This window comes from Centroberyx gerrardi, chromosome 24, assembly GCF_048128805.1.
Source record: "Centroberyx gerrardi isolate f3 chromosome 24, fCenGer3.hap1.cur.20231027, whole genome shotgun sequence".
NCBI classification, from domain to species: Eukaryota; Metazoa; Chordata; class Actinopteri; order Beryciformes; family Berycidae; genus Centroberyx; species Centroberyx gerrardi.
This window is the reverse complement of record NC_136020.1, coordinates 19,038,658-19,064,330: the sequence shown is the minus strand read 5'-3', so window position 1 is coordinate 19,064,330 and position 25,673 is coordinate 19,038,658. Positions and strand designations below refer to the sequence as shown.

Genomic DNA, 25,673 nt, shown 5'->3' with positions numbered 1-25,673 from the left:
CCACAGTCCTTTTGCACCAAGTGGCGTTGGCCCTGCGCCCCCATTCACAGAGAGATGCTCATTCAGAGCCTAATGACTCAGGCCCAGTGAAAGGCAGCCTCCCTCTCCCAGCCCGACGCCCATCAGCCCAGCCATCCTAACACCGCCGCTCAGCCCCAAGCGCATATCTGCATGCCATCTTAACCGTGACCTCCCCCCCCCCCCCCCCCCCCACAAAACCATCCCTTCCTCCTCCTCCTCCTCCTCCTCTTCCTCCCTCTCTTCTCTCCCCTCCCTCACCCCCCCTCAGCTTGGGAACGTGGTTTTCCAGCGTTGACTGTTAAAGCCAGTTGTGATGTGTTCCATAGACAAACAGGCAACCAGCGCTGCCCCCAGACTACCTCCTCCTCCTCCTCCTCCTTTTTTCTGTGCATGCCCTCCCTCCCTCCCCCCTTACACTCCCCCCCCCTCAGCCCCATTTCTCAATGTGTGCACCCCTCCTTCCCTCATATACGTCTCCCATTGTGGGCCATGATGGGACTGGTTTTTCCTTTATCCTCCTACTCTCTCTCTCTCTCTCTCTCTCTCTCTCTCTTGATCTCTCCTCTCTCGTACTTTCTCGTCATCCTTTCTTCTCGTCATCTTGTCATCGCTCAGTTGTTTTCCGAGTCCCTCCCGCTGCTGCAGCGTCTGTTTGACCTCCCGTCCTCTTCCCCTGTGTCACCCGTTTTCCCTCTTTTTGTCTTCATCGTCACCCCCTTCCCTCGCTTTTGCCCCATCCCCGACCCCCCCCCCCCCTACACTTACGCAGCTTGTCTTGGACATGCTTGCTCATTTGCTCCCTTCCCGTATCCTCCCTCCTCTCTTTCTCTTCTTCCTCCTCCGTCCTAACGCGAGGGAATCATTGCTGACAAAGTGTGGCTGTTTGATATGGAAGACAGAAACACCATCGGCGACAACAGCAACGTCAACATCAGAAACAAACCCCCCTAACCTCCACCCCAACCCCACTTCACCCCCCCAAAAACCCCCTCACCCCTAAATTATCATCACCTCTTTATTTGATTTTTTTTTTTTATTTGTCCTCCCTGAACCCTCCCCCTCCACCATCCCCCCTTCCTACCGCTTCATTTTGAAAGCTAAAGACTGATACTGATCATTTTTCACTTATTTTATTTTGGATTTTTTTTATTTGCTCTGGGGGATTTTATCATTTGTTTGGGGATTAACACTCTAACAGGGATTTTGGCGCTTCTTCATCGCTTCTTGCTTCTTGGCTTTGGTTTTTTGCTCAAACGCCAAGAGGGGCTGAAGGTCTGGTCATTTGGGCTTCTCATTAACCTGCTGCTCACTGTTTGTCCCCTTGTCACTTGTGTTTTAGAGAAAGATGAGGCTGCAATTGAGAGCTCTGAGTTCAATGCCACGTCAGTAGCTGATGTGGACAAGCGGGTGAAACGGCGGCTACTTATGGGTAACTCTTTTCTTCCTCTTTCTATGTGTTGCCATGGCGCTTGTGCTTGTATCCCCGACTCTACTCCTCTCCGTTCCTCCTCGTCCTCCTCTCTCTGTCTTTATTTTATCTTTTTTTATTTATTTTTTTTGTACTTTTTTTGAAAAACCTTTGGTGCCCACTGTGTCTACTCCCAAGGTCACAGTGTTGTTGCAACTGTATCTAACGTGATGAAAAAAGGAGAAAAAGAGGTCGCTGTTTTCCTTTAAACCCTGCCTCCCCAACTCTACCTGTCATATTTCTGGATGGCTCTAGGTTTCTCTCAATGACTAACATTTGCTATCCCAGTTGCACCTCACTCCAAACGTTTCATGGGCACGGTCAGGTCAGGACATCTTTGACAAAATAGGACATTGTATTACCAAGGAAAAACCCTTGAAAAGCCTGTAGACTCAGATTGCTCCACGATTACAGAACCCCGCCTCATCCCCGATAACGTACAACACAAAACCCTTCTATGCTGTACTTTACACAAGGTTCTCATACCAACAATCCTCAGAGGGGACGGTAAAGGTGAGGAGGGCAACACCTACCCCGTAATATCTTTGGTGTTGTTGAAACTGTCTCAAGAGATCCCAGCCCTGTCCCCTTAGTGCAGGAATCTGTTGGGCCTTGTGTTCAATCACGCTTGTCATCCAGAAGTCAGCGAACTGGACGACACAGCGACCAAACGGATGTATTGTGAATTTGGATCAGTGCTGTCAATAATAAACATATTTTTCCGCTGCTTTTGAAGACTCTTTATTCCTCCGCTACTTCCAGATGCTGGCTTTGATTGAATAAAGGCCTCAACATTTGCCTAACCCAGGGGTTCCTAAACTTCTTCATGTCAAGGACCCCCCAAATTGGTGCACATTAGAAGATGGACCCCCATTTGATAAGATTTGTCCCAAGGAACCCCATCTGAGAAGGTTTTTGTCATCAGATGTGACTTACAGAATTACACAAGTGTCTATTCTGGTGGGGTGATACTTATAGCGGGGAGAGTGAAACTTATGATGAAAAAAGTCATGATATACAGTACATTCTCTCATTCTCTCTCCTGTTCCTCATTTTTACTGGGACCGCCCTGGCAACCCCCTCAAGGACCCCTTGGGATCCCTGGACCCCACTTTGGGAACCACTTGTCTATCCCGATCCATTCTGTTTTCTTTGTCCCTTTACTCCTCTTTGGGTTTTTTTTTTTATTCTCACTATAACTCTCTTTGAGATGCCAAGGGGGAGGACATGAACACTTAAGACACAAAGATATTATGCAACTGATGAATTATTACTGTTGCTGTTGCTGCTGTTATTAATGTTACTGTTCAGGGTTGGTGAGAAAAACAACACCCAAACGACATCAAGATGGTTGCGTGAAAATGTACAGTATGAGGGATTAGTGATTTTAGTTTGGCACTCCTACTCTGAGAAAGTTGGTAGGCCATGATTTTGTTTTCTAATTAGAAACTCTCTATTCTGAAGGTTTAATCTTAGCAATTTTCTACTGTTCCACTCTCATCGGTGGACTAAAATGGATATTTCATATGATTTATACAAAAAACAAGAGTTTGACACAGAGGACTACACCCTGCCGCTTCTGTCATTTGGACCTTCAAACCCTTTCTCCTTGAATTAGTGAACTTTTTCCCCCTGAAGAAGAACATACAGTGGCTTGATTAATCAGACTAACCCAAACTAAATGGGTGATCCATTACTAATACTACTTCTGAAGCAACATCTCATGCTCTAATTTCATCCTCCACTGTTTTGAACTTAACTCTTTTATTTTCTAAGGCAGAAGTACTTCAGAAATCCTTCCTGGTTTACTGTACGCTGAAATGTACTGTAGAGTCCAGTGTGTTAGCCTGGGAGGACATGCTGTTCAGTACTTCTACATGTTTAATTTCAACAGGTTCAGGTGGACAGCAGGTCGGAGACGTTGTGGATTTGGTTTTAGGAATGCCACCTCGTCCCTTTTCTTCCTCTCTGTCCCCTCTCATCTCTTTACAATACCTTTTTAACCAAATGTTTTATTCCTCCTCTCTGGCTAAACCCTGACTGACATTGATGTACCAGCGTGTCACCTGTCCTGATGGCGTTCCAGTTCATCTTCTGCCCTTTTGTAATAATGTAATGTCATGTAATGTGATACTTAATTGATCCCTGTAGGGAAATTCTCCTCTCGCTTTCCTCCCCTAAGAAGGAGGTTAAAGGTCAGGGTCACCTACAGCACCCCTGGAGCTGGTAGCGATTTCAGTGTCTTGGTTAAAGACACGTCAGCAGGGCAGATGTTTCTCGGTTGAAGGGCAGTCTCTCTAGACATTATGATATCCTGATCTTCTACTATAGTTCCCTCCAGGTTCATTCAGGCGATGTCTGTATCTAGCTGGCCCCCAACAAACCTCTCTGATTGCTCATCAGACATAGAGATCCCATCATTGTTCCTTACAGGAATCACCCCAAAATTAAAGTTCAGTCATTATCTCCTCACCCCTATTTCAGTTGAAGCTCCGTTGAAGTTTGTAGGACCACCAAACAGAGTTAGACCCCGTAGTTCCATCTCCAAAACTGCTTTTTACAACTCCAAAAAAAGCATAAAATGTCCATCAGATTTCTCCAAACAACTTGTGCAGCATAATCCAAGTGTACAGTACGATTGCACTGTGCATCAAAAAGTCCAGTACTTGTCTTATTATCTCCTTGATTTTCCTCACTGACACTCTGGTCGACCAGGCGCACGACTGTTGGCACGTTCTAAAACAAAGCATTGTCAGGAAAATCTAGAAATCTAGGAGATACTGAGATAAATATTGGACTTTTGGACCCTCAGTGCAATTGTTTGGCTACAAAACACTTGAATGATGCTGCACAAGCTGTTTGGAGAAATTTGATGGACATTTTATGCTTTTTTTGGAGCTGTAAAAAGATGGCCCTGTTCAATAGTTTGGGAGAAGACTGAGATGAAACTAAGGGGGTGAACTTGTTGTGTGTTTGGTGGTCCTACAAACTTCAATGGACTTATGACTGACATGTAGGTGAGTAGATAATCACAGAATTTTCATTTAGGGGTGAACTATTCCTTTAATTTCCTGAAACAGGACTATTTCAGTGGGATGTTTATCTAAAGCATTTTTACAGAACTGTGCATGTTTTCGTATGTTTTCTGTTTTGTGTGTTTTGGGCCCCGGTAGGAATCTGATCTCTAATCCTGGTTGTGTTTGTGTCATAGTCTTGCTCAAACCATTGAGCAACACAAGTTCATGTTTACTCTAGAATTGACTGACATTGCTAGTTTATCAGTTTATATTGCAGATTAATATTTAATCTTAGAAAAATCCTAAAAATCCTCTCAAAATTCCCTCAAAATGCCTTTTAGGGAATTCTGTATATAGCAAAAGTGTTTCTGTGATATTTATTGAATATTCAGTGTGCGAGTGGGTGTGTGCATGCACACGTGCTAGCCTGCTTTCGTGCCTCTGTGCGCGCATGCAGGTGTGCATGAATGAACAAGTGTGCATGCATGTGGCTGCCGGGAACACAGAGGCCACCCCAGTGATGGACTGGCACGGCCTGAACAGCATCAGTGTGTTAGATTTGACACTGCTATCAGTTTGTCTGCCTCCTCTGACACACGGCGTTCCTGTCTCAATACGTCTGCCGCGGCTGTAGACTCGATGCCCCCGCCGCCATCAGACAACACGCTGATCAAGACAAATGGAGCCGCGGCCTCGGCTTTAGTGAAAGCGTGCCGCTGAGACGAGGACACGTTCGAGGAAGAGAGGGAGCGAGATGGAAAGGAAAGAGAGGGCAAGGGGGAAAGGAGGGACCGTGGGCGAGTCGATGAAAAGTCATTCCGAGACATTTCATAATGTGGATATTGAATGAATAGAGCTAAATCAAGAGCCAGGTGCTGGACACATGTGAGGGAAGTGTCGAACAGAGAGAGTCAGTGGGGCTACATTGACTGCGGCTCCAGAGTCCAAATAAACCACTCACCTTGGGACAGATGGGGCTCAGCTGAGGTGTGTGTGTGTGTGTGTGTGTAAGTATATGGACATAGCGTGATTACGGGCCGGAGCTGTGCTGACTGACAGCTGATTTAGGTGCCCATCACGGCCCAAAAGGGGATCTTGTTAAGTGCTGAAAAGCGATCGTGCCCCTCTCACCTTCTCACAACTGAGCAGCAGTTGCCGTTACTTGGCATGATGCTTCAGTATACACAGCACACGTGGTTTCTCTCTCATGCTCTCCCGCTTTAATCAATAGAACATGTGTCCTCCCGCTCACGGAAAGAGTGGTTTGCACCGGTCAGCGTTTCCGTGCGAGGAGTGTGATGGACATGTGTATACTTACTGTCTTTCCCGCCGCTCCTCTACCCCTCGCTGACATATTGTAATCCCTACAGATGAGGCTGCATGCCGCCTGTGGGGAGGTTCAATCGGCAAGAGGAAAGTTGTATTCGTTGGCTTTCGCCTTGGCTCTCAGCCAGCGCTGCCGCCCACCCGCACCTCACCCCCCGTTCACATGAACAAGACAGACCAGTCATCTTCATCTCTCACCAGTCACTGATTCCCCTGCAACACCCCTCTTCTCCACTGCCGGTCTCCTCCGACCTCCCATCCTCTGAAAATCGTACATGAACACTTAGATGTGTTGCCCAATCCTACTTCCTCCTTCTGCTTCAGTTTCTGTCAGAGTTAAGGCACCCAATGACTGATCTTTGTTATCTGAGGTCTAAAGGTTTACTTCTTAATGCTTAACAACTGGAGAGTTTCATTCTAAAATTAGATATCCTATAAGCAATAGCACAAAATGAAAACAAGCTAAGGTATTTTTTAAATACAGAGTACGTAACTGAACTGAACTGCGGCCATTTTTGACCTGGACCCTATTTTTGTGACCAAAACCTTGTCAATTGCTTCACTATTGAGCTTCTTATGTCTTGCTTGCCTGTGTGCACGGCTTTCCAGTACAGCCCTCAAAAAGACACTCCAAAAATCAATCCCAAAAGCACCTAAAGCATGGCTTTTCAACTTATTGACGCTCAGTCTGTAATGAGACATGTATATATTTAATTTTCAGCCGCAAAAAGCCGCTAAAGCAATGGCAAGGTAGCATCAAAACTGTATAAGAAAGGCATGACTTTAAGTAATTTTCATTTACATCTTTTTACCAACATGTTTCATCACAGAACGGGCAATCATTGTGTAGAAAAAGACAGACTTTGGATGCTTTTGGGGTTGATTTTTGTTAGGACTGTACTGGAGAGCCTCGAACCCAGGCAAATAAGAAGTAGCCTTATACTGAAGGAATTGACAAGATTTTGGTCAGAATTGATTGATATGATTTAGAAAACGATGGGGAAATAGGGTCCAGGTTGAAAATGGCTGGAGTTAATGCTCTAAATCCTTGGCTGACATATTGTTACCACTATTCCAGACTGGATCCTCTATATTTCACAGACTTTGAACTTCATGTAATGACACTTTTTGTCCAGAACAGATAGGTAGCATTTTGGAAGTTAAACCCTTCAACTGTATAAAATGTGTAAAATATCCGATCAGAATCCATCACTGGTGGATTCAGTCCTCCTGATAGAGAAGCTGTATGCAGAAATATGCCCCTGCACACACAGCAGGAGGAGGCTAAGACAGAAATATGCAGGGTTAGGCGGAGGGTGTAGAGGCTGGGAGAGGGGGACGAGGGGCTTGTCCAGCACATCAATCAGGCCGAGCGGCGTGTCTGTGTTCCTGCGCTCAGCCTGGCCCTGGGGCGGGGCGTGGCGAGGAGAGGGGCTCTGAGCAGGACTGTACTCACCCTCAACTAATGATAGGGCCCACTGTACTCAGTATAAATCACTCTGACCCATAAACACCACCTCCACACACTCACACACACACACACACACACACACGCTCGCATCAAGCGGACACACATATGCATGCAAGTACACTTTTACATGCACGCAAACATTCACTGACACACCACACACATGCACCCACGTTTACATCAACTGTATACACCTGTGTGGGCACGTACACACACTCTCACACACACACACACACACACATAGTGGACAGGGGTCTGCTGCCGTACCCTACAGCACCCATCAGACAGGCTGCCTGGATGATGGAGTGTCTTTCCTTCCAGCCTTCCTCCACGCTGTTTTTCAGCAGTGTTTAGTCTATAGAAACCTCATGCCCTCTCTTTGAAATACTTTGCCATTCTGGACATAGTTTTGGTATTTTGAAATAGTTTGCTATTCTCGGACTTTGAACATCTCCAGGGAGAGAGGTGGACATGAAAAGGAGGAAATGATGAACAGATTAGCATAGTGAGAAATAAATGGAGGGTAGAAAACATATTAATGAAAAAGAAAGACAGAGGGAGTGAGTTTGTTGTTTGGAATTGCATGAGGGAACACAAACAAGTCTACAGACACCTTCCTGCTTTTGATGGAGAGCGTCGGCCATCTTGGCTCTGATGAGGTGCTGTTTGTGACTCTGCATTCTAAAAGGGCATTATGCTAATGCGGCGACCTCTAGACGTGGATGTGTTTGCCGGCCTGAAAGGGCTTTTCCTATTTCCTCCTCACTTCATTCAAGCACACAATCTCCAGGCATTTTAATTAAATGGGAAAAGCTGCCAAAGGAGAGGACTATCTCTGATTTACATATCGCTGTTGTCTGGTGAAAACCGCTCATCTCCAAAATGTCAACTTTTCAGGGGCGAAGAAATACAGCCTCGTTTTAAGCTTGATGACCACATGTTTCTGACTTTGTCCAACGATTTTTTAAGGGTTTCATAAGCCCAAGTATCGTAGAATTTTCTTAACTCGTAGATGAATTCAAGTTAAAACATGAAAATCAGTTACAAGTGGAGTTGCAAGGTTTTCACATGACAACAGCGATATGTATCTGAGATTATTTCACCAATCGCAGTGAACTGAGACAGCTTTCTCTGGAATTACTGAAGTCAAACCCAGTGAGAGCAGAACAGTTACTATGCGAAATTTCCTTATTAGATCTAGTTTTATTGAATCCCCTTCAACAAACATGAGTCAACGTCAAGTTTCAGCCTCCTCAGCACTTCTTGAGGCCCATTGGGAAAGTGTGAGCTGAGCTTTGCTAAAGCAACAGTGGCTGTGCAGGTGAGCTAGAGTTACCATTAGTGCCTGTTTGTTTTGGGATCAGCTCAGGCAATATTCACAAGTCCGAGCAAACCTTATCTGCGCCACGTACAAGAACATTTTTCTGCAGGAAAATATACACGTCGGCCCTGCCGAGTGTGTTCCAGACTTACTCAACCTTGCACTAACTTTATTTTTCTCTCTACTTACCTTAACCTACCTTTTGTTTTTTAAATGAATACTTTCTTGTCACTTTTGGAAACAGGAGCTACCTTTGGGCCAACGAGTTCTTCACCCTCCCTTGTCAGCAAAATGTCGTCTGTTATACTTTTTGTATTGTTGTAATAATCTACATTATTGTCAGTGATAAACAAATCCTGATTGTGACTGTCTATGTGTATGAACACTGTGTTTTACTGCATATGAAATTTCTCTAATGATATGACACTCTTCTAATGGAAAACTGGAGCCTCATGATGTGTGTTTCTTTATTTGTGTATTGAGAAAGCTACATATACCTTAAGAAGACATAATATAATACGTTATATCCTTAATACTATGCCATGCTGTTGTCCTATTGTGTATTCTTCCAGTGCATGTAGCTTTGTCTCAACCCACATCACCTTCAGTGTGTGTAGTCTCTCTCTCATGGTCAGACTGTATTTCAGAAGAAGGGGTAGCAGGTTAACATTCCCCCCCTTCTCTCTCTCTCTTTTCCCGCCTCTGTCCCGCTGTGTGTTGTGCGTCTCCAGAGACCTGCGCCGTGAACAACGGCGGCTGCGACAGGACATGTAAAGACACGGCCACAGGGGTGCGCTGCAGCTGCCCTGTGGGATTCACCCTGCAGCCTGACGGCAAAACCTGCAAAGGTCAGTAAAGAGAGTGTGTGTGAGAGTGTGCGTGTATGTGCGTCTATGTGCGTGTGTGTGTGTGTCTACTATGTGTGGACCTGTTCAACTTCTGTACCAGGTTGAACTCTATGGAGGCCTGTTGAGGTCCATGCAGAGATGTTGTTGAAATGCTAGAAAACTCAAAGGTGCATGCAACTTTTCGAGGGTTGTCCTTAATATCGTATACGTAAACTGTTCTGAAGAAAAAGAGATCCAAGGCACTCTAAAATGGGTTAAAAAGCCTTTATTCTAATTAACGATTCATTACGAAAAGTCTGAAAACTGTGCCTGATGTATTTCGGCCCCATAGCCTTCATCGTTGTTGGGAAGCATCATGACTGGAAGACCCTGTTTTACATAGAGCTCCCAACCCTACTATGTTTAACATCAGAAGCTAAGAAGATTTCCAGCGTTCTGTTTTTCAAGACTTACACCGTTACTTGGTCTGTTGGTAGATGCATGAAGGTGGAATCAACTAAACGCAGAAACCATTTGATGGTGATGTAAATCCAAATCAGCACAAAATAATCTTGAACTGATATCAGAGAGATTTCACAAAACGATGCAGGCAGCAGCTATGGACGACTAACTGATTTTTCCACTATACTTACATGGATTTTCAGTGTTGGTGCAGGCTGCGGTATCAACATCTGTTCAATGTCAAACTATCTGTTTGTGTGTCCATTCTTGTGGGCCTGTTGAACTTTTGTTCCTGGTTGAACTCTACGGAGAACTGTGAGGCCTGTAGAGGTCCGTGCAGAGCTGCTGCTGTAACGCTGTAAAGGTCAAAGGTCACGGTCGCTGTTCACTGAGCGCTCTGTGGTCTGGCCTACCTGAGGCTGGTATGACTGGCATCTGAGTGATCCAGAGCCAACCCCAACCCCGCTGGCCGCTTCGCTTCCCCTCGCATGGCGCTCCGGTTGCGGTCACTGGCACTGCCGCCGGTTGTTGTTGTTGATTTTGCCGCTAAGCGTTTCTCCGCTTCCGACAGCCCGCCGGTGACGTCAACGACGGTGGTCCGAGACGCGGGCCGCCACAGCTCAGGCCCAAACCCCCAAACAGATTATTATAGCGTTTTGGCTTTCCTCTAAACAAACAAGCATGCCCGAATGAGGCTGACCCGCGGGTTCAAGCAGAGGAAAATGCCGTCCTTTACGGGCAGCGGCGCTCTGTTCTGCTCTAACAGGACAAAGCAACAGGCTTATGCTGCGGTGAGCAGGCGGAAGGAGGCGTTCTGTTTATGAGCTTGGTTGCATCAAAGTAGACAAATCCATCCACAACGTCAGTAAGAAAGGCTGAAAAATTGGATCCATACCTATATTCACCCAAGACAATACACTGAAGGTACAAAAGATCAGGGACACCTTCCTGATATTGAGTTGCAGCCTCTTTTGCCACATCTCAGTTGTCTCAAAGCTTAAAAATCCTTCAGTAACAGTCTGCTTCTCTTTATCTACATCTCCTCCTTTGGATTCACCTCATCAGTGTACTTCAGGAAAATAATAAATGTCCCAAATATTTTGTACATTCAGTGTATACTGTAGCAAACAGTACCATAATTATGCCTTTTATACAATGGTTCCCAATGTGTAGTGAGTGAAAGGTTTTCTCCAAAGTAGTGTAGATAGAGAGGAAATCAACAACTAGCTGACTAGCTCACTGGTTACCACAAGAGTTGGCATAGCAACCAATAAAATACATCTTTGACCAATCAGGCTACCTGTTGTATAATATCTGTTCAGTTACTGTGCCAGTGCAGGTTAGGGAGGAGAGGAGGATAGCGAAGCCGTTTCAGATGCAAACATTAATTTGATTTCAGATGATCTGAACCTCCTCCCAGCCTCTCTCTCTGTCTGTACGGATGGAGAGGGGTAGTGGCAGGGAGCTCCACTGCTCAACCAAACCCCACATGTGACAAACATGTTCAAGGAGAAGTGGGAGTCGTCATAGCAACGAGGTGCAGGTCACGTGACGACCGGTGATTCTTTCTATGTCAGAATCTGGGCGCCTCGTGTGAGTGTGCTCTTATAAATCGTATAATACCGTCTGTGTGTGTTGCTGTGTGTGTGTATATGTGTGTGTGTGTGTGTAGTGTGTGTGTGTGTGTGTGCCCGCGCGCTCCAGAGTGTGTGTTTGCGAAATGAGTGTCAGGCAGTTTGAGAATGTGGCATGTAGGTGTGTGAAATCCTGGAGCCGGAGCTGTCTCAGGCCTGGCAGGCAGACGACGCGTCGGCAAACTTTGAGTTGTTTGAACAGTGAGGCCCACGCTGGCCACTGTCTGTCTCTCTCTCTCTCTCTCTCTCTCTCTCTCTCTCTCTCTCTGTGTCTGTCTCTCTCTCTCTCTCTGTGTCTGTCTCTCTCTCTCTCTCTCTCTCTCTCTCTCTCTCTCTCTTCTGTCTGTCTCTCTCTCTCTCTCTCTCTTTCTCTCTCTCTCTCTCTCTCTCTCTCTCCCTCTCTCTCTCTCTCTCTCTCTCTGTGTCTGTCTCTCTCTCTCTCTCTCTCTCTCTTTCTGTCTGTCTCTCTCTCTCTCTCTCTTTCTCTCTCTCTCTCTCTCTCCCTCTCTCTCTCTCTCTGTGTCTGTCTCTCTCTATATCTCCCTCTCTCTCTTTCTGTCTGTCTCTCTCTCTGGTCTAATGTTCTTTTAAACCTCTCTGCTCCCCTTTCTGTCTCTCTCTTTTTCTCTCTCTCTGTCTGCTTCTCTCTCTCTTTCTCTCTGCCTGTCTCCCTCTCTCCCTCTCTCTCTCTCTCTCTTTCTCTGTCTGTCTGTCTGTCTCTCTCTCTCCCTCTCTCCCTCTCTCTTTCCCTCTGTCTGTCTGTCTCTCTCTCTCTCTCGCTCTCTCTCTCTCTTTCTGTCTGTCTCTCTCTCTCCCTCTCTCCCTCTCTCTCTCTCTCTGTCTGTCTGTCTCTCTCAGGTCTAAACCTCTCTGCTCCCCTTTCTGTCTCTCTCTCTCTCTCTCTCTCTCTCCCTCTCTCTCTCTCTCTCTCTTTCACACACTCACACAGAGACAGCGCCATCCAGCTGCAGATCTAGGAAATACAGTAATTGACCACAGCCACAGTAAAGATAGCCAAAACAGAATAAATCAGTCAATCCCCTATATGACAGTCTCTCTCTCTCTGTGTTGCATTAACTACCAGAATCACAGTATGATTTCCATGTGAGCGAGCTGGAGTCTTGTCAGTGACAAGATGTTTACAGACTGGCTGCCAGTGGATTATTTACCCAAACCTAATGGAAAGTAGTTGCACTGTTGCAATAGATTAAGATGTGCTGTATGTGCATCAGAAAAATCACTTTAAAGTGGGGTTGAGGCCAGATAGTTACTCTCATCCAGTGGAGTTTTTTTTGAGAGGTCAGTTACTTTTGAAATAGAGTAAATGAATGGGTTTGTATGTACATCGTACATGTACAAATGAAAACAGAATCACACAATACAGAGCCCTCTTTGAGCCCAACCATCAGACCCCAGCAGCCTCACACACGGCCTCTGCCGCCAGGCCTGGAATGGTCGGGATCCAGCGTTGCATGCTGGGAGAACATCTTGGCTTGTTGCTCAGATGTCAAGTTCAAGCCCGGCAGCTTGTGCGAACACTTCCACTCTGTCTCCTGAGGTGATTTGTGGTCCTGACAGAACCCGGCATTTACGGCGGTGGAAAAATGAAACGTCCTCTGTTCCCCCCTCTGTTTGCGGGGCTGAGTTGAGTGGGGAAGATGGATAGGGGTGCAGTCCGGCTGCGCCCCGCCCAGATAATTTGGCTGCGGATCGGCCCCCGGGCTCCATAAATCCCCGGGCGGGGATAAGCGCTGAGGGGAGCTGAGAGACACAGAGCAGGCGGCGCACATCGATCAGCGTCTATCACCCGGGCACCGAGCAGGAAAACACCGCCGCGCCACCTGACACCGCACACTCGCTCTGACACAAGCACGCAACAGCTTCTCATAACACACACATCGAGGGTCACCGGAGTGTGTCCGATACCGGATACCTACACTGTTGCTCCTGCTGTTGGCAGATACATGAAGGTGGAAGCTCAACTCAATCCAGCAAGCATTTGACGGATTGGTGATGTGACAAGTTCAGCATCAACACAAAGAAGCACAAAACTTTCACGATATGCTATCATGGCACGGTGAAAAATTCTTATTAAAACAGCTTAAGAAACTGTTTTGAACTGATATCAGAAAGATGTTTAGGTCCCGGTTTTACAAAATGATGCAGGCAGCAGCTATAGACAGCTACGGACGTCATTTTTTGCCACTATCACACAGAAAAATAAAGGTGCTGAAAATGCTTTTTTTTGCCATAGAAGAACCATTTCTGGTTTCACAAAGAACCTTTCAGACCAAGGTTCTTTAAAGAACCATTTCTGCACTCCTTTGCTTAGTTTATCTGCCCTTGTAAAGCCTCATTTACAATTGCACAATATATACTATGGTGGGGTTTGGTTATTTTCCACATTTATGCCATCACTCATCATCCAGTAACTAAATATTAAGTTCTTGAAAGGTTCTTTGTGGAACCAGAAATGGTTCTTCTATGGCATCTGTTCCAGTTCACACCTTTATTTTTCTGTGTGTAAATTTCTATGGGTTTTCAACGTTGTATCGAACATCTATTCAACGTCAAAATGTTTCCTCGAAAGCGATTTCCTCTCATCCAACCAAAGCCTGAGACAAGATTTTCATCGGCCCTAACTCTCTTTTATACAGCTAGTCCACTCTGTAGTCCTGTACTTTCTGTATTGACGGGGCCTTAACAGCATTTGTGCTTCTCCATCTTATTGCCAGGCTGTCCTGTGTGACACAGGCTTTCTGTAACCTTGGCAACAGCACACAATAGGTTAGCCCGGCTGTCTGGGAGTTAGCTAATCGATATCTCCAGCTGATGTATGTGTGTGTGTGTGTGTGTGTACCGTGCTGTATTGTCGTCTCTGGTGGCGTGTGTTATCGCAGTCGCGTTAGCGGTGCATTGTGGTGCGCAGGCTGGAGGATAATGGATGGCACTTAGCGGTTTGCTGAACATAGTAGTTAGCGGCGAGATAAGTGCCACGCTGCGAGGTGGTCTCATCTAATGTGCCACTAAATTGCTTGATAGAGACAGACACCTCTCTCACCACCTCTCTCTCGCCCGCTCTCTCTCCCCGTCTATCTGTAGCTGGCTCGGCGCAGGGGGGACGTGCCCCGGCCTGTCTGTCTATCATAATCATTTCAATATAAACTATGTAGGGCATGTTTAAAACCCACCAGTCTGATAAACGCCCTTTCATCTGCGCTGACAGACGAGACGGTTCAGCCTCTCCCGATGACAGACACGCCAACCCGAGGAGGCGTTTTATCACGGGGGCTCTCGTGCCGACAACTGGGCGAGAGAGAGAGAGAGGGAGGGAGAGAGAGAGGGAGATGGAGAGAGAGAGAGAGAGAGAGAGAGAGAGGGGAAGAAAAAAGTAATTGTGAACAGTTTCCAGATGTTTGATTAGAAGGTGCGCATTGGAGGGTGGATGAGTTATGTGTGCGTGTGTGTGTGTGTGTGTGTGTGCGCCCATGTGTGCCTTTGATTCTGTGGGTTAATTAACACACATTTACATGTTTACACTTCTGTATTAGTGTTTGTGCATACATACAGCCTCACAGAAGGCTGGATGTATGAATGTGTGTGTGTGTGTGTGTGTGTGTGTGTGTGTGTGTGTTTGCGTGTGTGTGTGTGTGGGTTGCGTGTGGTCGGTGTACTGTGTTGTACAGTACACAGTGTGTATTGGCACCTGAGACACGTTCCCACTGGCCTGCATTCCTCCTCTTCCAGAAAAGGCCTGAAAACACACACACACATGCACACACACACACACACACACACACACACACACACACACATGCGTGCAACCCGATCAACCTGAGACAATGACACCATGGCATCCATTCACCGGGACTCTAATAGCTTCGTAATGAATGAAAAACAACCCTTTACGCATGCGCACACACACACACACACACACTTAAACACTCATACATCCAGCCTTACGTATGCTCAAACATGTAAATGTGTGTTAATTAACCCACAGAAGCAGAGACACACATGGGTGCACACACTCAACACACACACACACACACACACACACACACACACACACACACACACACACACAGAGGCAATGATACTGCAACATCCAACCCAAGTTAGTCAGACACTAAACGCTTTGTAATGAATGAACAACATAATATAAATTTTAGCTTTCACACCTTCTCTTCCTATTTGACCAGAGATACTCCATATATGATGATTCATATTACAAGACTAATACAATAAGTCACACCACAGTAAAGCTCTCAAAAGCTTACAACAGTGATACACAATAGACATTTTTCTACGTAAATGCATTTTCTGTCAATTGATAAATACCTTACTTCTGCTTTTACCCCAATGGATTTTATTTAGCTCCTTACTTCCTTACTTATTCACTTACTTACTTGCTTACTTATTTATTTACTTACATACTTAGTTATGTACTTACTTACTTACTTGCTTACTTACTTTCAGTTCTTACCTTTTTCATGTTGTGTTTTACTTGCTTTTGTCTTTTTCTTGTATCACGTTGAGATTTGCTTGTATAGGAAAGTTGCACTGTTGTTAGTATTATTAGTATTCCTAGTATCATTTGCATTAGTAGTATTTTTAGTATCATTGCCCCTCCGTGCAGAAGGCCTCAGCCTCTCAGCGCTAACGCACGTCAATCCCAGTAATCTTGTCATAACACCGCCGTCTCCATCACCTTACATGACTGCAGCTCAGCCGGCAGCCCCCCGCTCCGGATCGCCGGCTGTTTTATTGTTGTGTAAAACCTTGAGTTTCCCTTGGCCCAGATGCATCCGTGGAGTGTTTGTTATTAAACAAAGTCGAGCCTTCGGGGATAAAGCAAACAGCGCCGGGGTCGTTTAATACCACGATAAATACACGCTGCCGCCTGGCCTGATGTCTGCCCGCTCCGCCGGCAACACCCGGCGAGCAAAACCAGCGCTCCTGACGAAAACTAGATCCCCCCGTACTCCGCTCGCAATTATTTGTAGAGGTTCGGGTTTCCGCAAATGTATTCCATTTAATTGCTTTTTACTGCAAATATTTGGTAAAACTACACAGCTCCTCTGCGCCGCGCGGCCGAGACCCCGGAGGTACGAGCCGCACATTCCTCGGAGCGAGCCTAAACGTGGCTTATGTGACAACGCGAGAGGTGTATTCCCTTCTCGGGTTCGTTTCGCTCCATGTTCATTTTGCTTTCCTCGCTCTCTTGGTCTTTTCGAGGAGCGAGGTAAACAGACGGGCTTCTTATGTAACGGCGACCCTGCGCTCGACCCCTGGATCCTGGGGTCAGAGGTGAGGGGTTCGAGGTTCATCCGCCCCCATTCTCATTAGCGGCGGTTTGTTTAGACTGTACCGGTGATCAAGCGGGTCGGTCGGTCTTACAGTATGAGCCCTTGCAGCCGCACCGGGTCTCTTCTGGTGTTGGGTTTCTCACTCCAAACACTGGTCTTCTTAACGCAGCCCCAAGGCCCGCAGAGCAGCAGGCGAGGAGGTGCAGGGCTTGTTTCCCTTGGCCCGGCTGGATGTTAGCTAGCCTTCTCATTTGGCGCTCGGCCTCCTCCACGCTGAAGACTTCATTTCCAAAATATCCACGCTGGAAAAAAATCAGTGCCTGAAGTTCATCGTTCAATATCCAGCATGTCCAATAGAGCTCCCATTGTGTAAAAGCGGTATCGTTTTGGCAATCAAGAACTTAAGTAATTGGAGGAGAAGTACATTTTTTCAGCATGTAATGACAGGTTTATTTTTAATTTAGTTTTATTTAAAATTAGATACTGGTATTGACAGATTCTTTACATTCAGTGATATGTAGGCGAGCGATGGAAAGACGCCCAGAGTTGGAAAGTAAGGCGAACGAAATAAGGCAAAAGGCTTGACTCGTGTAGTTTCACCAAAAGTTGCAGATGAGACCAGCAGTAGTGTAAGTTTTATTTATTTATGTTGTATTTGATCCACATGCATGCATCCACTTTTAGGTCGATATAGAACAGGGTTAATACAATATGTCGAACATGTTTTGTTTTCATTGTGCAAGTTGGACATCATGTCCTCAAACTATTAATTTCCGTGTTCCCTTTTCTTATACTGTCTATTTATAGTTTAAGAACTTTCACTAGCTATGTTCAATTGGAAATAAGCTGCTTTTGCCAACTTTTTTATTTCTTTATTTTGGTTGTTAAATTGGTCTTAAATCCAATTCCAGGTAGCATTAAAAAGCTCTTAAAAAGCCCTAAATTTGGCTTTGTGAAACCTGCAGATACCTTGTCATGTGCAGGCAGCAGGCAGCCAGGCAGGCAGCAACAGAATTTAATGGTCTGGTAATGCTGTGTGATATTCAGACAGCGGCACCGCTCCTGGCACAGGATGGAACTATTGATCGAAGGCCAGAGCGAGGTATTGATCGTCTAGCGTAAATGTCAGAGATGGATCCTGGGAGACGGCCCACCAGTGTGTGTGTTTGTGTTTGTGTGTGTGTGTGAGTGTGTGTATACCCTCATATGTGCAAGACTAGTATAGTGAAAGTGACAAATGACTCCTCTGGTGAGGCAGACAGAGATGGAAAGATTTAGGCATTTGTGGGAGAAACATTTGTGACATTTGTGGGAGTGGGAGGCACAACATCATGAGTGTGTGTGTGTGTGTGTGTATATGCACGTACATTTGTGTGCATGTGTGTGTGTTTCTGTGATTGTGAGTGTGTGTGTGTGCGTGATGGACACAAGCAGAGAGAGAAAGAAAACTCTCGGTGTGATTCCACCTCTCTCTTCATCAGCTCATCCTTGCTGTCCATGTGAAGTCATGTGTGGAGTCTTAATTAGCGGCGACCTCATTAACGAACGCCAACAGCCACCAGGCCGCCGGCAGCCCAGATGTGTGTGTATGACAACACCAACTGTATTTCTTACACTTGAATGTAGAGCATGTACCGATGAATCCATTGTAGAATTCCCACTGTTTACTGAATGCTTGCTAAACTGCTGCTGCACTTTCTGCAAGACAAAATTTGGAAAAAAAAAATGTTTTGCTCTCTTTTCAGCTGTCAGAAGTTACAAGGAATCATCTGGGAACTAGTTGGTTGAAAGACATTAGAGTTTTTATTTTTCCATACAATAATTGGCTTCCTCTGTTTAATGTTCAAGAAGGGATTACGTGCGGTACTGATGCAGGCTAGATGCATGATGGGAGACTTTGACTTTATCAGACCTGCCACACCTCTCTCCCCACCCTCCACTCTCCTGACTTGCCGTTATCTGTTTCCTCTCTTTCTCTCTCCCTCTCTTTCCTCCTCTCTCCATCCCCTCTCTCTCGCTCTCTCATTTACCAACTTGCACGCAGTTTATCATTTCAAGATGTGCGGAGGCTTAATGTATTTATTTAAGCTCAAAGCTTATTTAAGGTCCATTAAAGGTAATTATATACCCCGTTATAAGGCTCAGCCGTCCCCAGAGTGGCCATTAAGTGTGGGTAGATGCGGCGGTTCTGCCAGTGTTTGCGGCTGCCAGAATAATTACGGAGCCCTCTCTCTGTCTGCGTTGGGAAAGACTCGGCGCAGGGTAGACCCAGGGTGGTATCCACGTTTTTTAACATAGGCATTAGAGCGCAGACAACGTGGGCAGAGAGGGAATGTTAACGAACAGGAGGGGGGGGGGAGCTCAGTTTCTCTATGGGTCTTACATGCCAACCCTCCCGAATTTCTCCTGGTTTTCATGCCCGTCTCCCGCTGTTCTCCTCTGGTGTCGTTTCTCCCGATTTTCTCCCATGTTTCTCCCAAATTTCAACATCTGCTCATTTGCTCTATTTGTTAAAAATAGTAAGACAAAAAAATCGAGGCCTTGTACTGTCACTGCTGTTTCTGAATGGTCAGGAAAATGCGTTACACTAAGTTTGTAGTTTGGTATGGTTACGGTGTTAGATCAGTTTTGGTTGGAGCCGAAGAAATGGAAAGTTCGAAGAAAAAGAAATTTGCCTGCAAGACCAACACACACATATATTAAACATTGACATTTTTATAAAAAGTCACCACAATGCAGGAAATAAGATCTCTGAACATTAAAATTTCTGCTTTGGTTTTGATAGTCTCCCTATTTCTGGAGTCTCAGGGTTGGCAAGTATGGTGTGTGTGTGTGTGTGTGTGTGTGTGTAACCTGAAGGGAGAAAGGCAGCCATCCTTCCTGCTGTCTCCCAGATAGAGATCAGCCCCACCAGCTACTGTCGGCATGCCAAAGAAGAAACGAACGGGGAAGCGGCTGTGATTGATTTGAAAACCCTCCGGGCCGCTGGTGCTGCAGGTTAGACATGGGACAACAGAGCATGGGAGGAGAAACACACAGAGAGAATTAGGGAGAATATACCAAAAAACAAAAGGAATGAGAGAGAGAGAGAGGGGGGGAAAAGTCAAGAGAACATATTTGCCTGACGCAGCAAAAAGAGAAACTGGAAAGGGGGCTAATCAATCTAAATGCGTCTCCCCTGGTTTGACGTCATCGGTCCCGGGACGTTAGACAGACACTTATAAGTGCACTCGAACGCCCTTACCTGTCCCGTTCGCCTTAAAAAAAAAACCCACAGCCTCACTCTGTTACCGTCAGCCACCAGGGGGGCGGGGGGGGGGGGATCCATTTCAGCCGAGCCAGATGGAGGGACAATCCCTTTAAAAGGCCGCTGACAGGGCACAGCAGGACATATTTACTACTTTTTTTTTTTTTTTTTGGAGGCGGCGGCGGCGGCGCGCGGCCAGCCAGCTCGTTGTGGATTCCTGTCCCGGCTCCATATTTAGATGAAGAGTTCATTCAGCAGAAGCTCCCTCAGGATAGGGAGAGCGAGCGGATCGGGACGGGGGAGCAGCAGGCGGCCCGGGTGGAAAAACACAGTGGCTGAGGGGTTACTGGCTGTTTTATATGGGCTCATGTCACGCTATAGGTTCTTTAATTAAACTGAAGCCGGTGTAGGAGCTACTCTCTCCACCTCCTCTCTTTTCTCTTCCTCCTCCTTCCTTTCCCTCTTCCTCCCTTCCTCACACCTCCTCTCTTCTCCCCTCCCTTCAGTCGGCAGGATCCTCTCCCGTTGCCGTCTGCTTTTTCTCCCTCTCCTTGTCGTTTCTCCCTCCTCCTCCTCCTCCTCTCTCCTTCCTTTCACCCTCTCTTCTCTCTCTCGTCTCCCTTCCTTCTCCCTCTCCTTGTTGTTTCTCCCTCCTCCTCCTCCTCCTCCTCCTCCTCCTCCCTTCCTTCCTTCTCCCTCTCCTATTTCTCCCCTTGCTGTCTCTCTCCCTCCTCTCCTTTTTCCTCCTTCCACTATCTCTTGCTTCTTCATCCCTCTTCATCTTTCCCCTCTTCTCTTCCTCCTCTCTTCCTCCCTCCTCTCTCCTCTATTTGTCCCTTCCTTCTCCATCCTCTCTCTTCCTTCTCTTTCCCTCCTTTTCTCTACTCTACCCAACTCTCCTTCCTTTCTCCCTCCTCTCCCTCTTCTCCTCCTCTTTCCCTCCTTTCCCCTACTTTGCTCTCCCTCTCTCCCCACTTCTCCCTCCCTCCTCTATTCTTCCTCTCTCCCTTCTCTTCTTCATATTTCCCCTCTTCTCTTCCTCCTCTCCCTCCTCTCTTCCTTCCTTCCCTCGTCTCTTCTATCTGTCCCTTCCTTCTCATTCCTCTCTCTTCCTTCTCTCCCTTCTCTTTCCCTCCTTTCTCTCTCTTTTCTCCTTCCTTTCTCCCTCCTCTCCCTCTTCCCCTTCCTCTATCCTTCTCTCTCCCTCCTCTCTATCTACTCTCTCCTATCTCTCTCCCACCTCTCCATTTCCTCCCCCCTTCTCTTCTTCTTCTTTCCTTCCTCTCTCGCTCTCGACTTTTCCTCTTCTTTCCTCTTCTTCCTCTACTCCTTCCACTCCCTCCTCTCTCCCCTTAATTTCCTTCTTCTCTCCCTTCTCTCTCTCCCTCCCTCCTCTCCCTTTTCTCTCCTTCTTTCTCCATTCTCTCTCACCCTCCTCTCTTCCTCTCCTCCCTCTCTCCTCCCTCTCTCCCCTCCACTCCTCTGCTGTATTTCTGGTGTCTTGCTTGACTTATTCCCTGGCTCAAAGGCTTAGGTGTTAATCCCTTGCAGTTTTCATCACTTAGAGCACCAATCAAAAAGGGTTTAGCCCGTGTAATCTGCCAGACTATTGTCCTCTCCCTCCTCCCTCTCTCCTCCTCCTCCTCCTCTTCTTCTCTTTCTACCTCCTCCTCTTTCTCCCTCTCCAAGCTTTTACATCCTCTTGTCTCCTCCTCCTCTCCCTTCTCCTCCTCTTCTTTCTCGCCCCATACCTTCCTCATCCACCTCTTTTTCTTCCTCCACCTCCCTCTCCTTCTCTTCCTCGTCCATTTTGGCGACATCTTTGGCTCTAAACGCTCATTGCTGTGTTGTTTCTGCACTGCACTTCCCAGAGATCACCTGTCAATCAAACAGTGTGGGCGGAGCTTGGGTTTTCTGTTGTTGCAGCTTGAGGCCACATCCACACTAATACGTTTTCGTTTTAAAACGCATAACTTTTGCTACGTTTACGCCTATCGTCCACACTACTCCGGCGTTTTCGGACCCCTAAAACGGAGACTTTTGAAAACGCTGCTGACCCCGTTTTAGTTCGAAAACTCCGTGATTGCGTTTTAGTCCGGACGGGCGGAAACGGAGACTTTTGAAAACGATGACGCAGACGCCCACGTTCGCTTCCTGATTGGGTCTTATCAGTCACGACGTGTCCTTTCCTTATACTATACCTTATTACTTTCAGTAACAGTTCCACCTCGTCGTCGGTCCAAGCAAAGAAATCTCTGGTCGTACTTTTCGCCATTGCTGTTCTTCCTCCGTAGAATTTTCTGCAACTAAGCGACCAACCGCAGAGTAGACAATCTGCTTCCTGTTTACACCGGCACGCACATGCCGAGTGTACGTGAATGGTCATGATATGCTTTTTCAGGCTTTCAGATTATTTCTGAAACGCTCGTGTGGACGGAGATCGTTTTCGTTTTAAAACGGCGTTTTAAAACGAAAACGTATTAGTGTGGATGTGGCCTGAGTTTCTCTTTTCTTTGTCTGTTCAGCCATGGTGGCTATCGCTGCTCATGCTAACTACCCAGTTCTTCTTCTTCTGTTTATTCCAAACAACGCAGAAATGTAAAATGCATCACTTCCTGTGCAGCAGAGGATTTTTTCCCAGGAAAGAGCTAATGTAAAAGCTTTCATGAACTGGATATAGGTTGAATCACTAATGTGTTACATCAATCATTGGTAGAGATTAGCAAAACTCACATTTAATTATATGAAAATGTTGCAGATTGTTACCTAAAGGAAAAAAGATGGACATGTTTTTGCAGCATGGGTTCAGCTGAGGGCACTGTAGCAGGGACGGGGTGATGGGGTGCAGTGTGTGGGGGAGGGTGTGTGTGTGTGTGGGGGGGGGGGGGGTTGTGAAACCAGATCTGCCAGCAGGTTTGCGGTTGGCACTGAACATGCAGCCTCGGGGGATTGCGCTCGCTTTATTATTATTTCTGAATCTGTGTCTCTGGATCGCCTCGCCACACCTGGGCCGGAGCTCAGGTATCCAGGCTTTATTCCTCCGGGATTCAGCAGCCACTTTCTCCCAGGACTACAGGCGGCTCGAACTGCAGAGGATCAGGGGAAGGGGTGGGAAAGCTGCAATAATTTTGTTTGTTTATGGGACAAAGTATACTATACAGGCCCGAATGCACAGGACGAGCTGGTTTGATGTTTCTGTGGCGCTCTGCAGGCAGGAGATGTGCATTTACACTTCGCCACAGCAATGTGGGTAATATATTATAACATGATGACATAAACTCTGTCACCTAGTAGTCTCACTATTCTAAAAACTAGTCAGCTGCCAAACGGTACTACTTAACAAAATCCAAAAACGGCATGTAATATAGGACTGCAAATTAGAAATTTATCAAAAAATATGCATCATAACACTGCAGCTTCTGAAACCACAAAAAAAAGCAGCGCTGTTTCTGTTTTTTGACACATCGAACAAATCGAACCAAGTTTGGAGCGACGCATCAAGCCAGTTTGACTCCACTGGACGCCTTCAGTGTGTGTGTCGGCCGCTGAAAACAATTGGTGTGTTTGAAAATTGGTGTGTTTCTATTTTAAGAGGGGGGGAAACCAGGGAAGAAGACATGAGAACAGTACATTCATCCCTTTTGTTGTTACCCCTCCAACATGGTGGCCCACGATTGACCACCCACCCTCCAAATATTCAGTCACTGGCCTATATTAGAATGGATTCCCAGTCATAGTCCCTCTCTCTCTCTCTCTCTCTCTCCCTCTCTCTCTCTCAGCAGCTAGACTCCATTAGTTCCAGGTAACTAGCATATCACGGGATGAGACAGTGGGATCCCTGTGAACAAGCCCCAAGCTAAACCTCCGAAGACAGATCGACGCTCCCGCTGGAGCCGTGTATAGCACGCATTACACTTAATGTACCCATCGCAGCGTGCACGCTTGCATAACACACACACACACACACACACACACACACACTCTCATACACCATGATAAAGTGCAGCACATGATGTCGGAAAGTCAGTAAAAAGATGGAGAAAGAAACGAGAGAATGAGAAAATCACATAAACACAATATCGATGGAAAAAGTGGCGTGGAGGGTTAGAGCGTACAGAGTGTGTTTGTTTTGTGTTAATCTGATGCCGCTGCAGTGACAGTATGTGCGTGACAGAGACTGGCTGAGCCTCCGCTGAACTGGCATGCCGGCATTGTGGTCAGGACTTGGGTGGAAACTTGACGACTGTCTTTCAGCGCTGCCAACTCCTGTTTGCTTCCTGAAGCGCAAAAAATAAAGAGCATTAGGAAAAATCCCCCCCCCCCCCTCCCCCCCCCCCCCCCGACTCCCCGCTCCCTTCCCCCTCCCCCTCCACCAATCTCTGACACCTTCATGCCAGTAAAGACTTTCTCACCAAGCGCTTAGAATAGATTTTTAGTATATTAGTGAAGTTTTACCGTGTTGTCTGCCAATTTAGAGGTCTGAGAGAGGTGTTGATGCAGATTTAATCATGGCATAACTGAGTTTGTGTGTGTGTGTGTGTGTGTGTGTGTATCCATGTGAGAGAGATGCTGTGCAGTGGCATTGAGGAATCCAAATAACTTCAGTCACCAGATACAATAAATGAAGGAATTTGTCTCAGTGATATTGTTTTCAGGGCCTCATATACAGACAGCGAAAGACACCAAATATCAGGGAGAAAATGAAAAGTTGAATTCCAAAATAAGTAATTGCTTACATCACTATGGGTGATTTTTAGCTCTGTAGTGAAACATAATAACATTTTAGAGGATGAAATCATTCATCATATTGAGCAGTGAACGTCAGGTAATATTTTATAGATATATCCTTTTGGAATGAGACTGTTAAAATGCTTTTATCAACACCGTTTCTTTCATTTTCTCCATCCAGACATCGACGAATGCCAGGAGAACAACGGAGGCTGTGACCACTTCTGCCGCAACACCGTCGGCTCCTTCGAGTGCAGCTGCCAGAAAGGCCACAAGCTGCTCACCGACGAGCGGACCTGCCAAGGTCAGTGACCGACAGCCGCCAATCACGCCGAGTCCGATCATGTCGCTTTGAATGCCGTTGCCAGGTTGGAGCGCCGCCCGCCGACGAGCTCTCAACATGTTCTCAAAACCTCCACTTGACTCTCATGGTGTGGATCTTTCCGGCAGCTGAGGCGACTTGGAAGGAAATCAGGGGAAACTCGATGAAAGGCAATAATAAGAAAGAAAGAAGAAAGAAAAATAGAGTTTAAAAAGTCAATAAAGCATCATATGAGATAAAGGACTTAAAAATAGAAAAGAAAACCATCTAAAAGAAGGATTACAATGACATGGAGTACAATAAATAATAAAACGGAATAAAACTAATTAAAATAGAACAAAATACGAAAACACGAAGAGAATGCCTTTACATTAAAGTAGGTTTTAAGAAGTGACTTAAAAAATTATATTGATTTTGCTAGCCTGAGATTCTCAGGCAGGGCGTCCCATAGCTGAGGGGAATCACTTTATTTGACTGTTTTCCTGGACAATAGAAGCTACGCTCACACACACACTAACACATG

At 46.3% G+C, this 25,673-nt stretch overlaps 1 protein-coding gene across 1 annotated transcript in view; it reads left to right on the top strand.

Annotated features, from left to right (window-relative positions):
• The window catches only part of scube1 (signal peptide, CUB domain, EGF-like 1), a 106,694-nt gene that overhangs the window by 61,717 nt on the left and 19,304 nt on the right, over positions 1-25,673 (top strand). The window contains exons 7-8 of the mRNA XM_071910107.2: positions 9,353-9,469; positions 25,010-25,132. Coding sequence (XP_071766208.1) covers positions 9,353-9,469; positions 25,010-25,132 — 240 coding nt within the window. The remainder of the gene's footprint in view (positions 1-9,352; positions 9,470-25,009; positions 25,133-25,673) is intronic.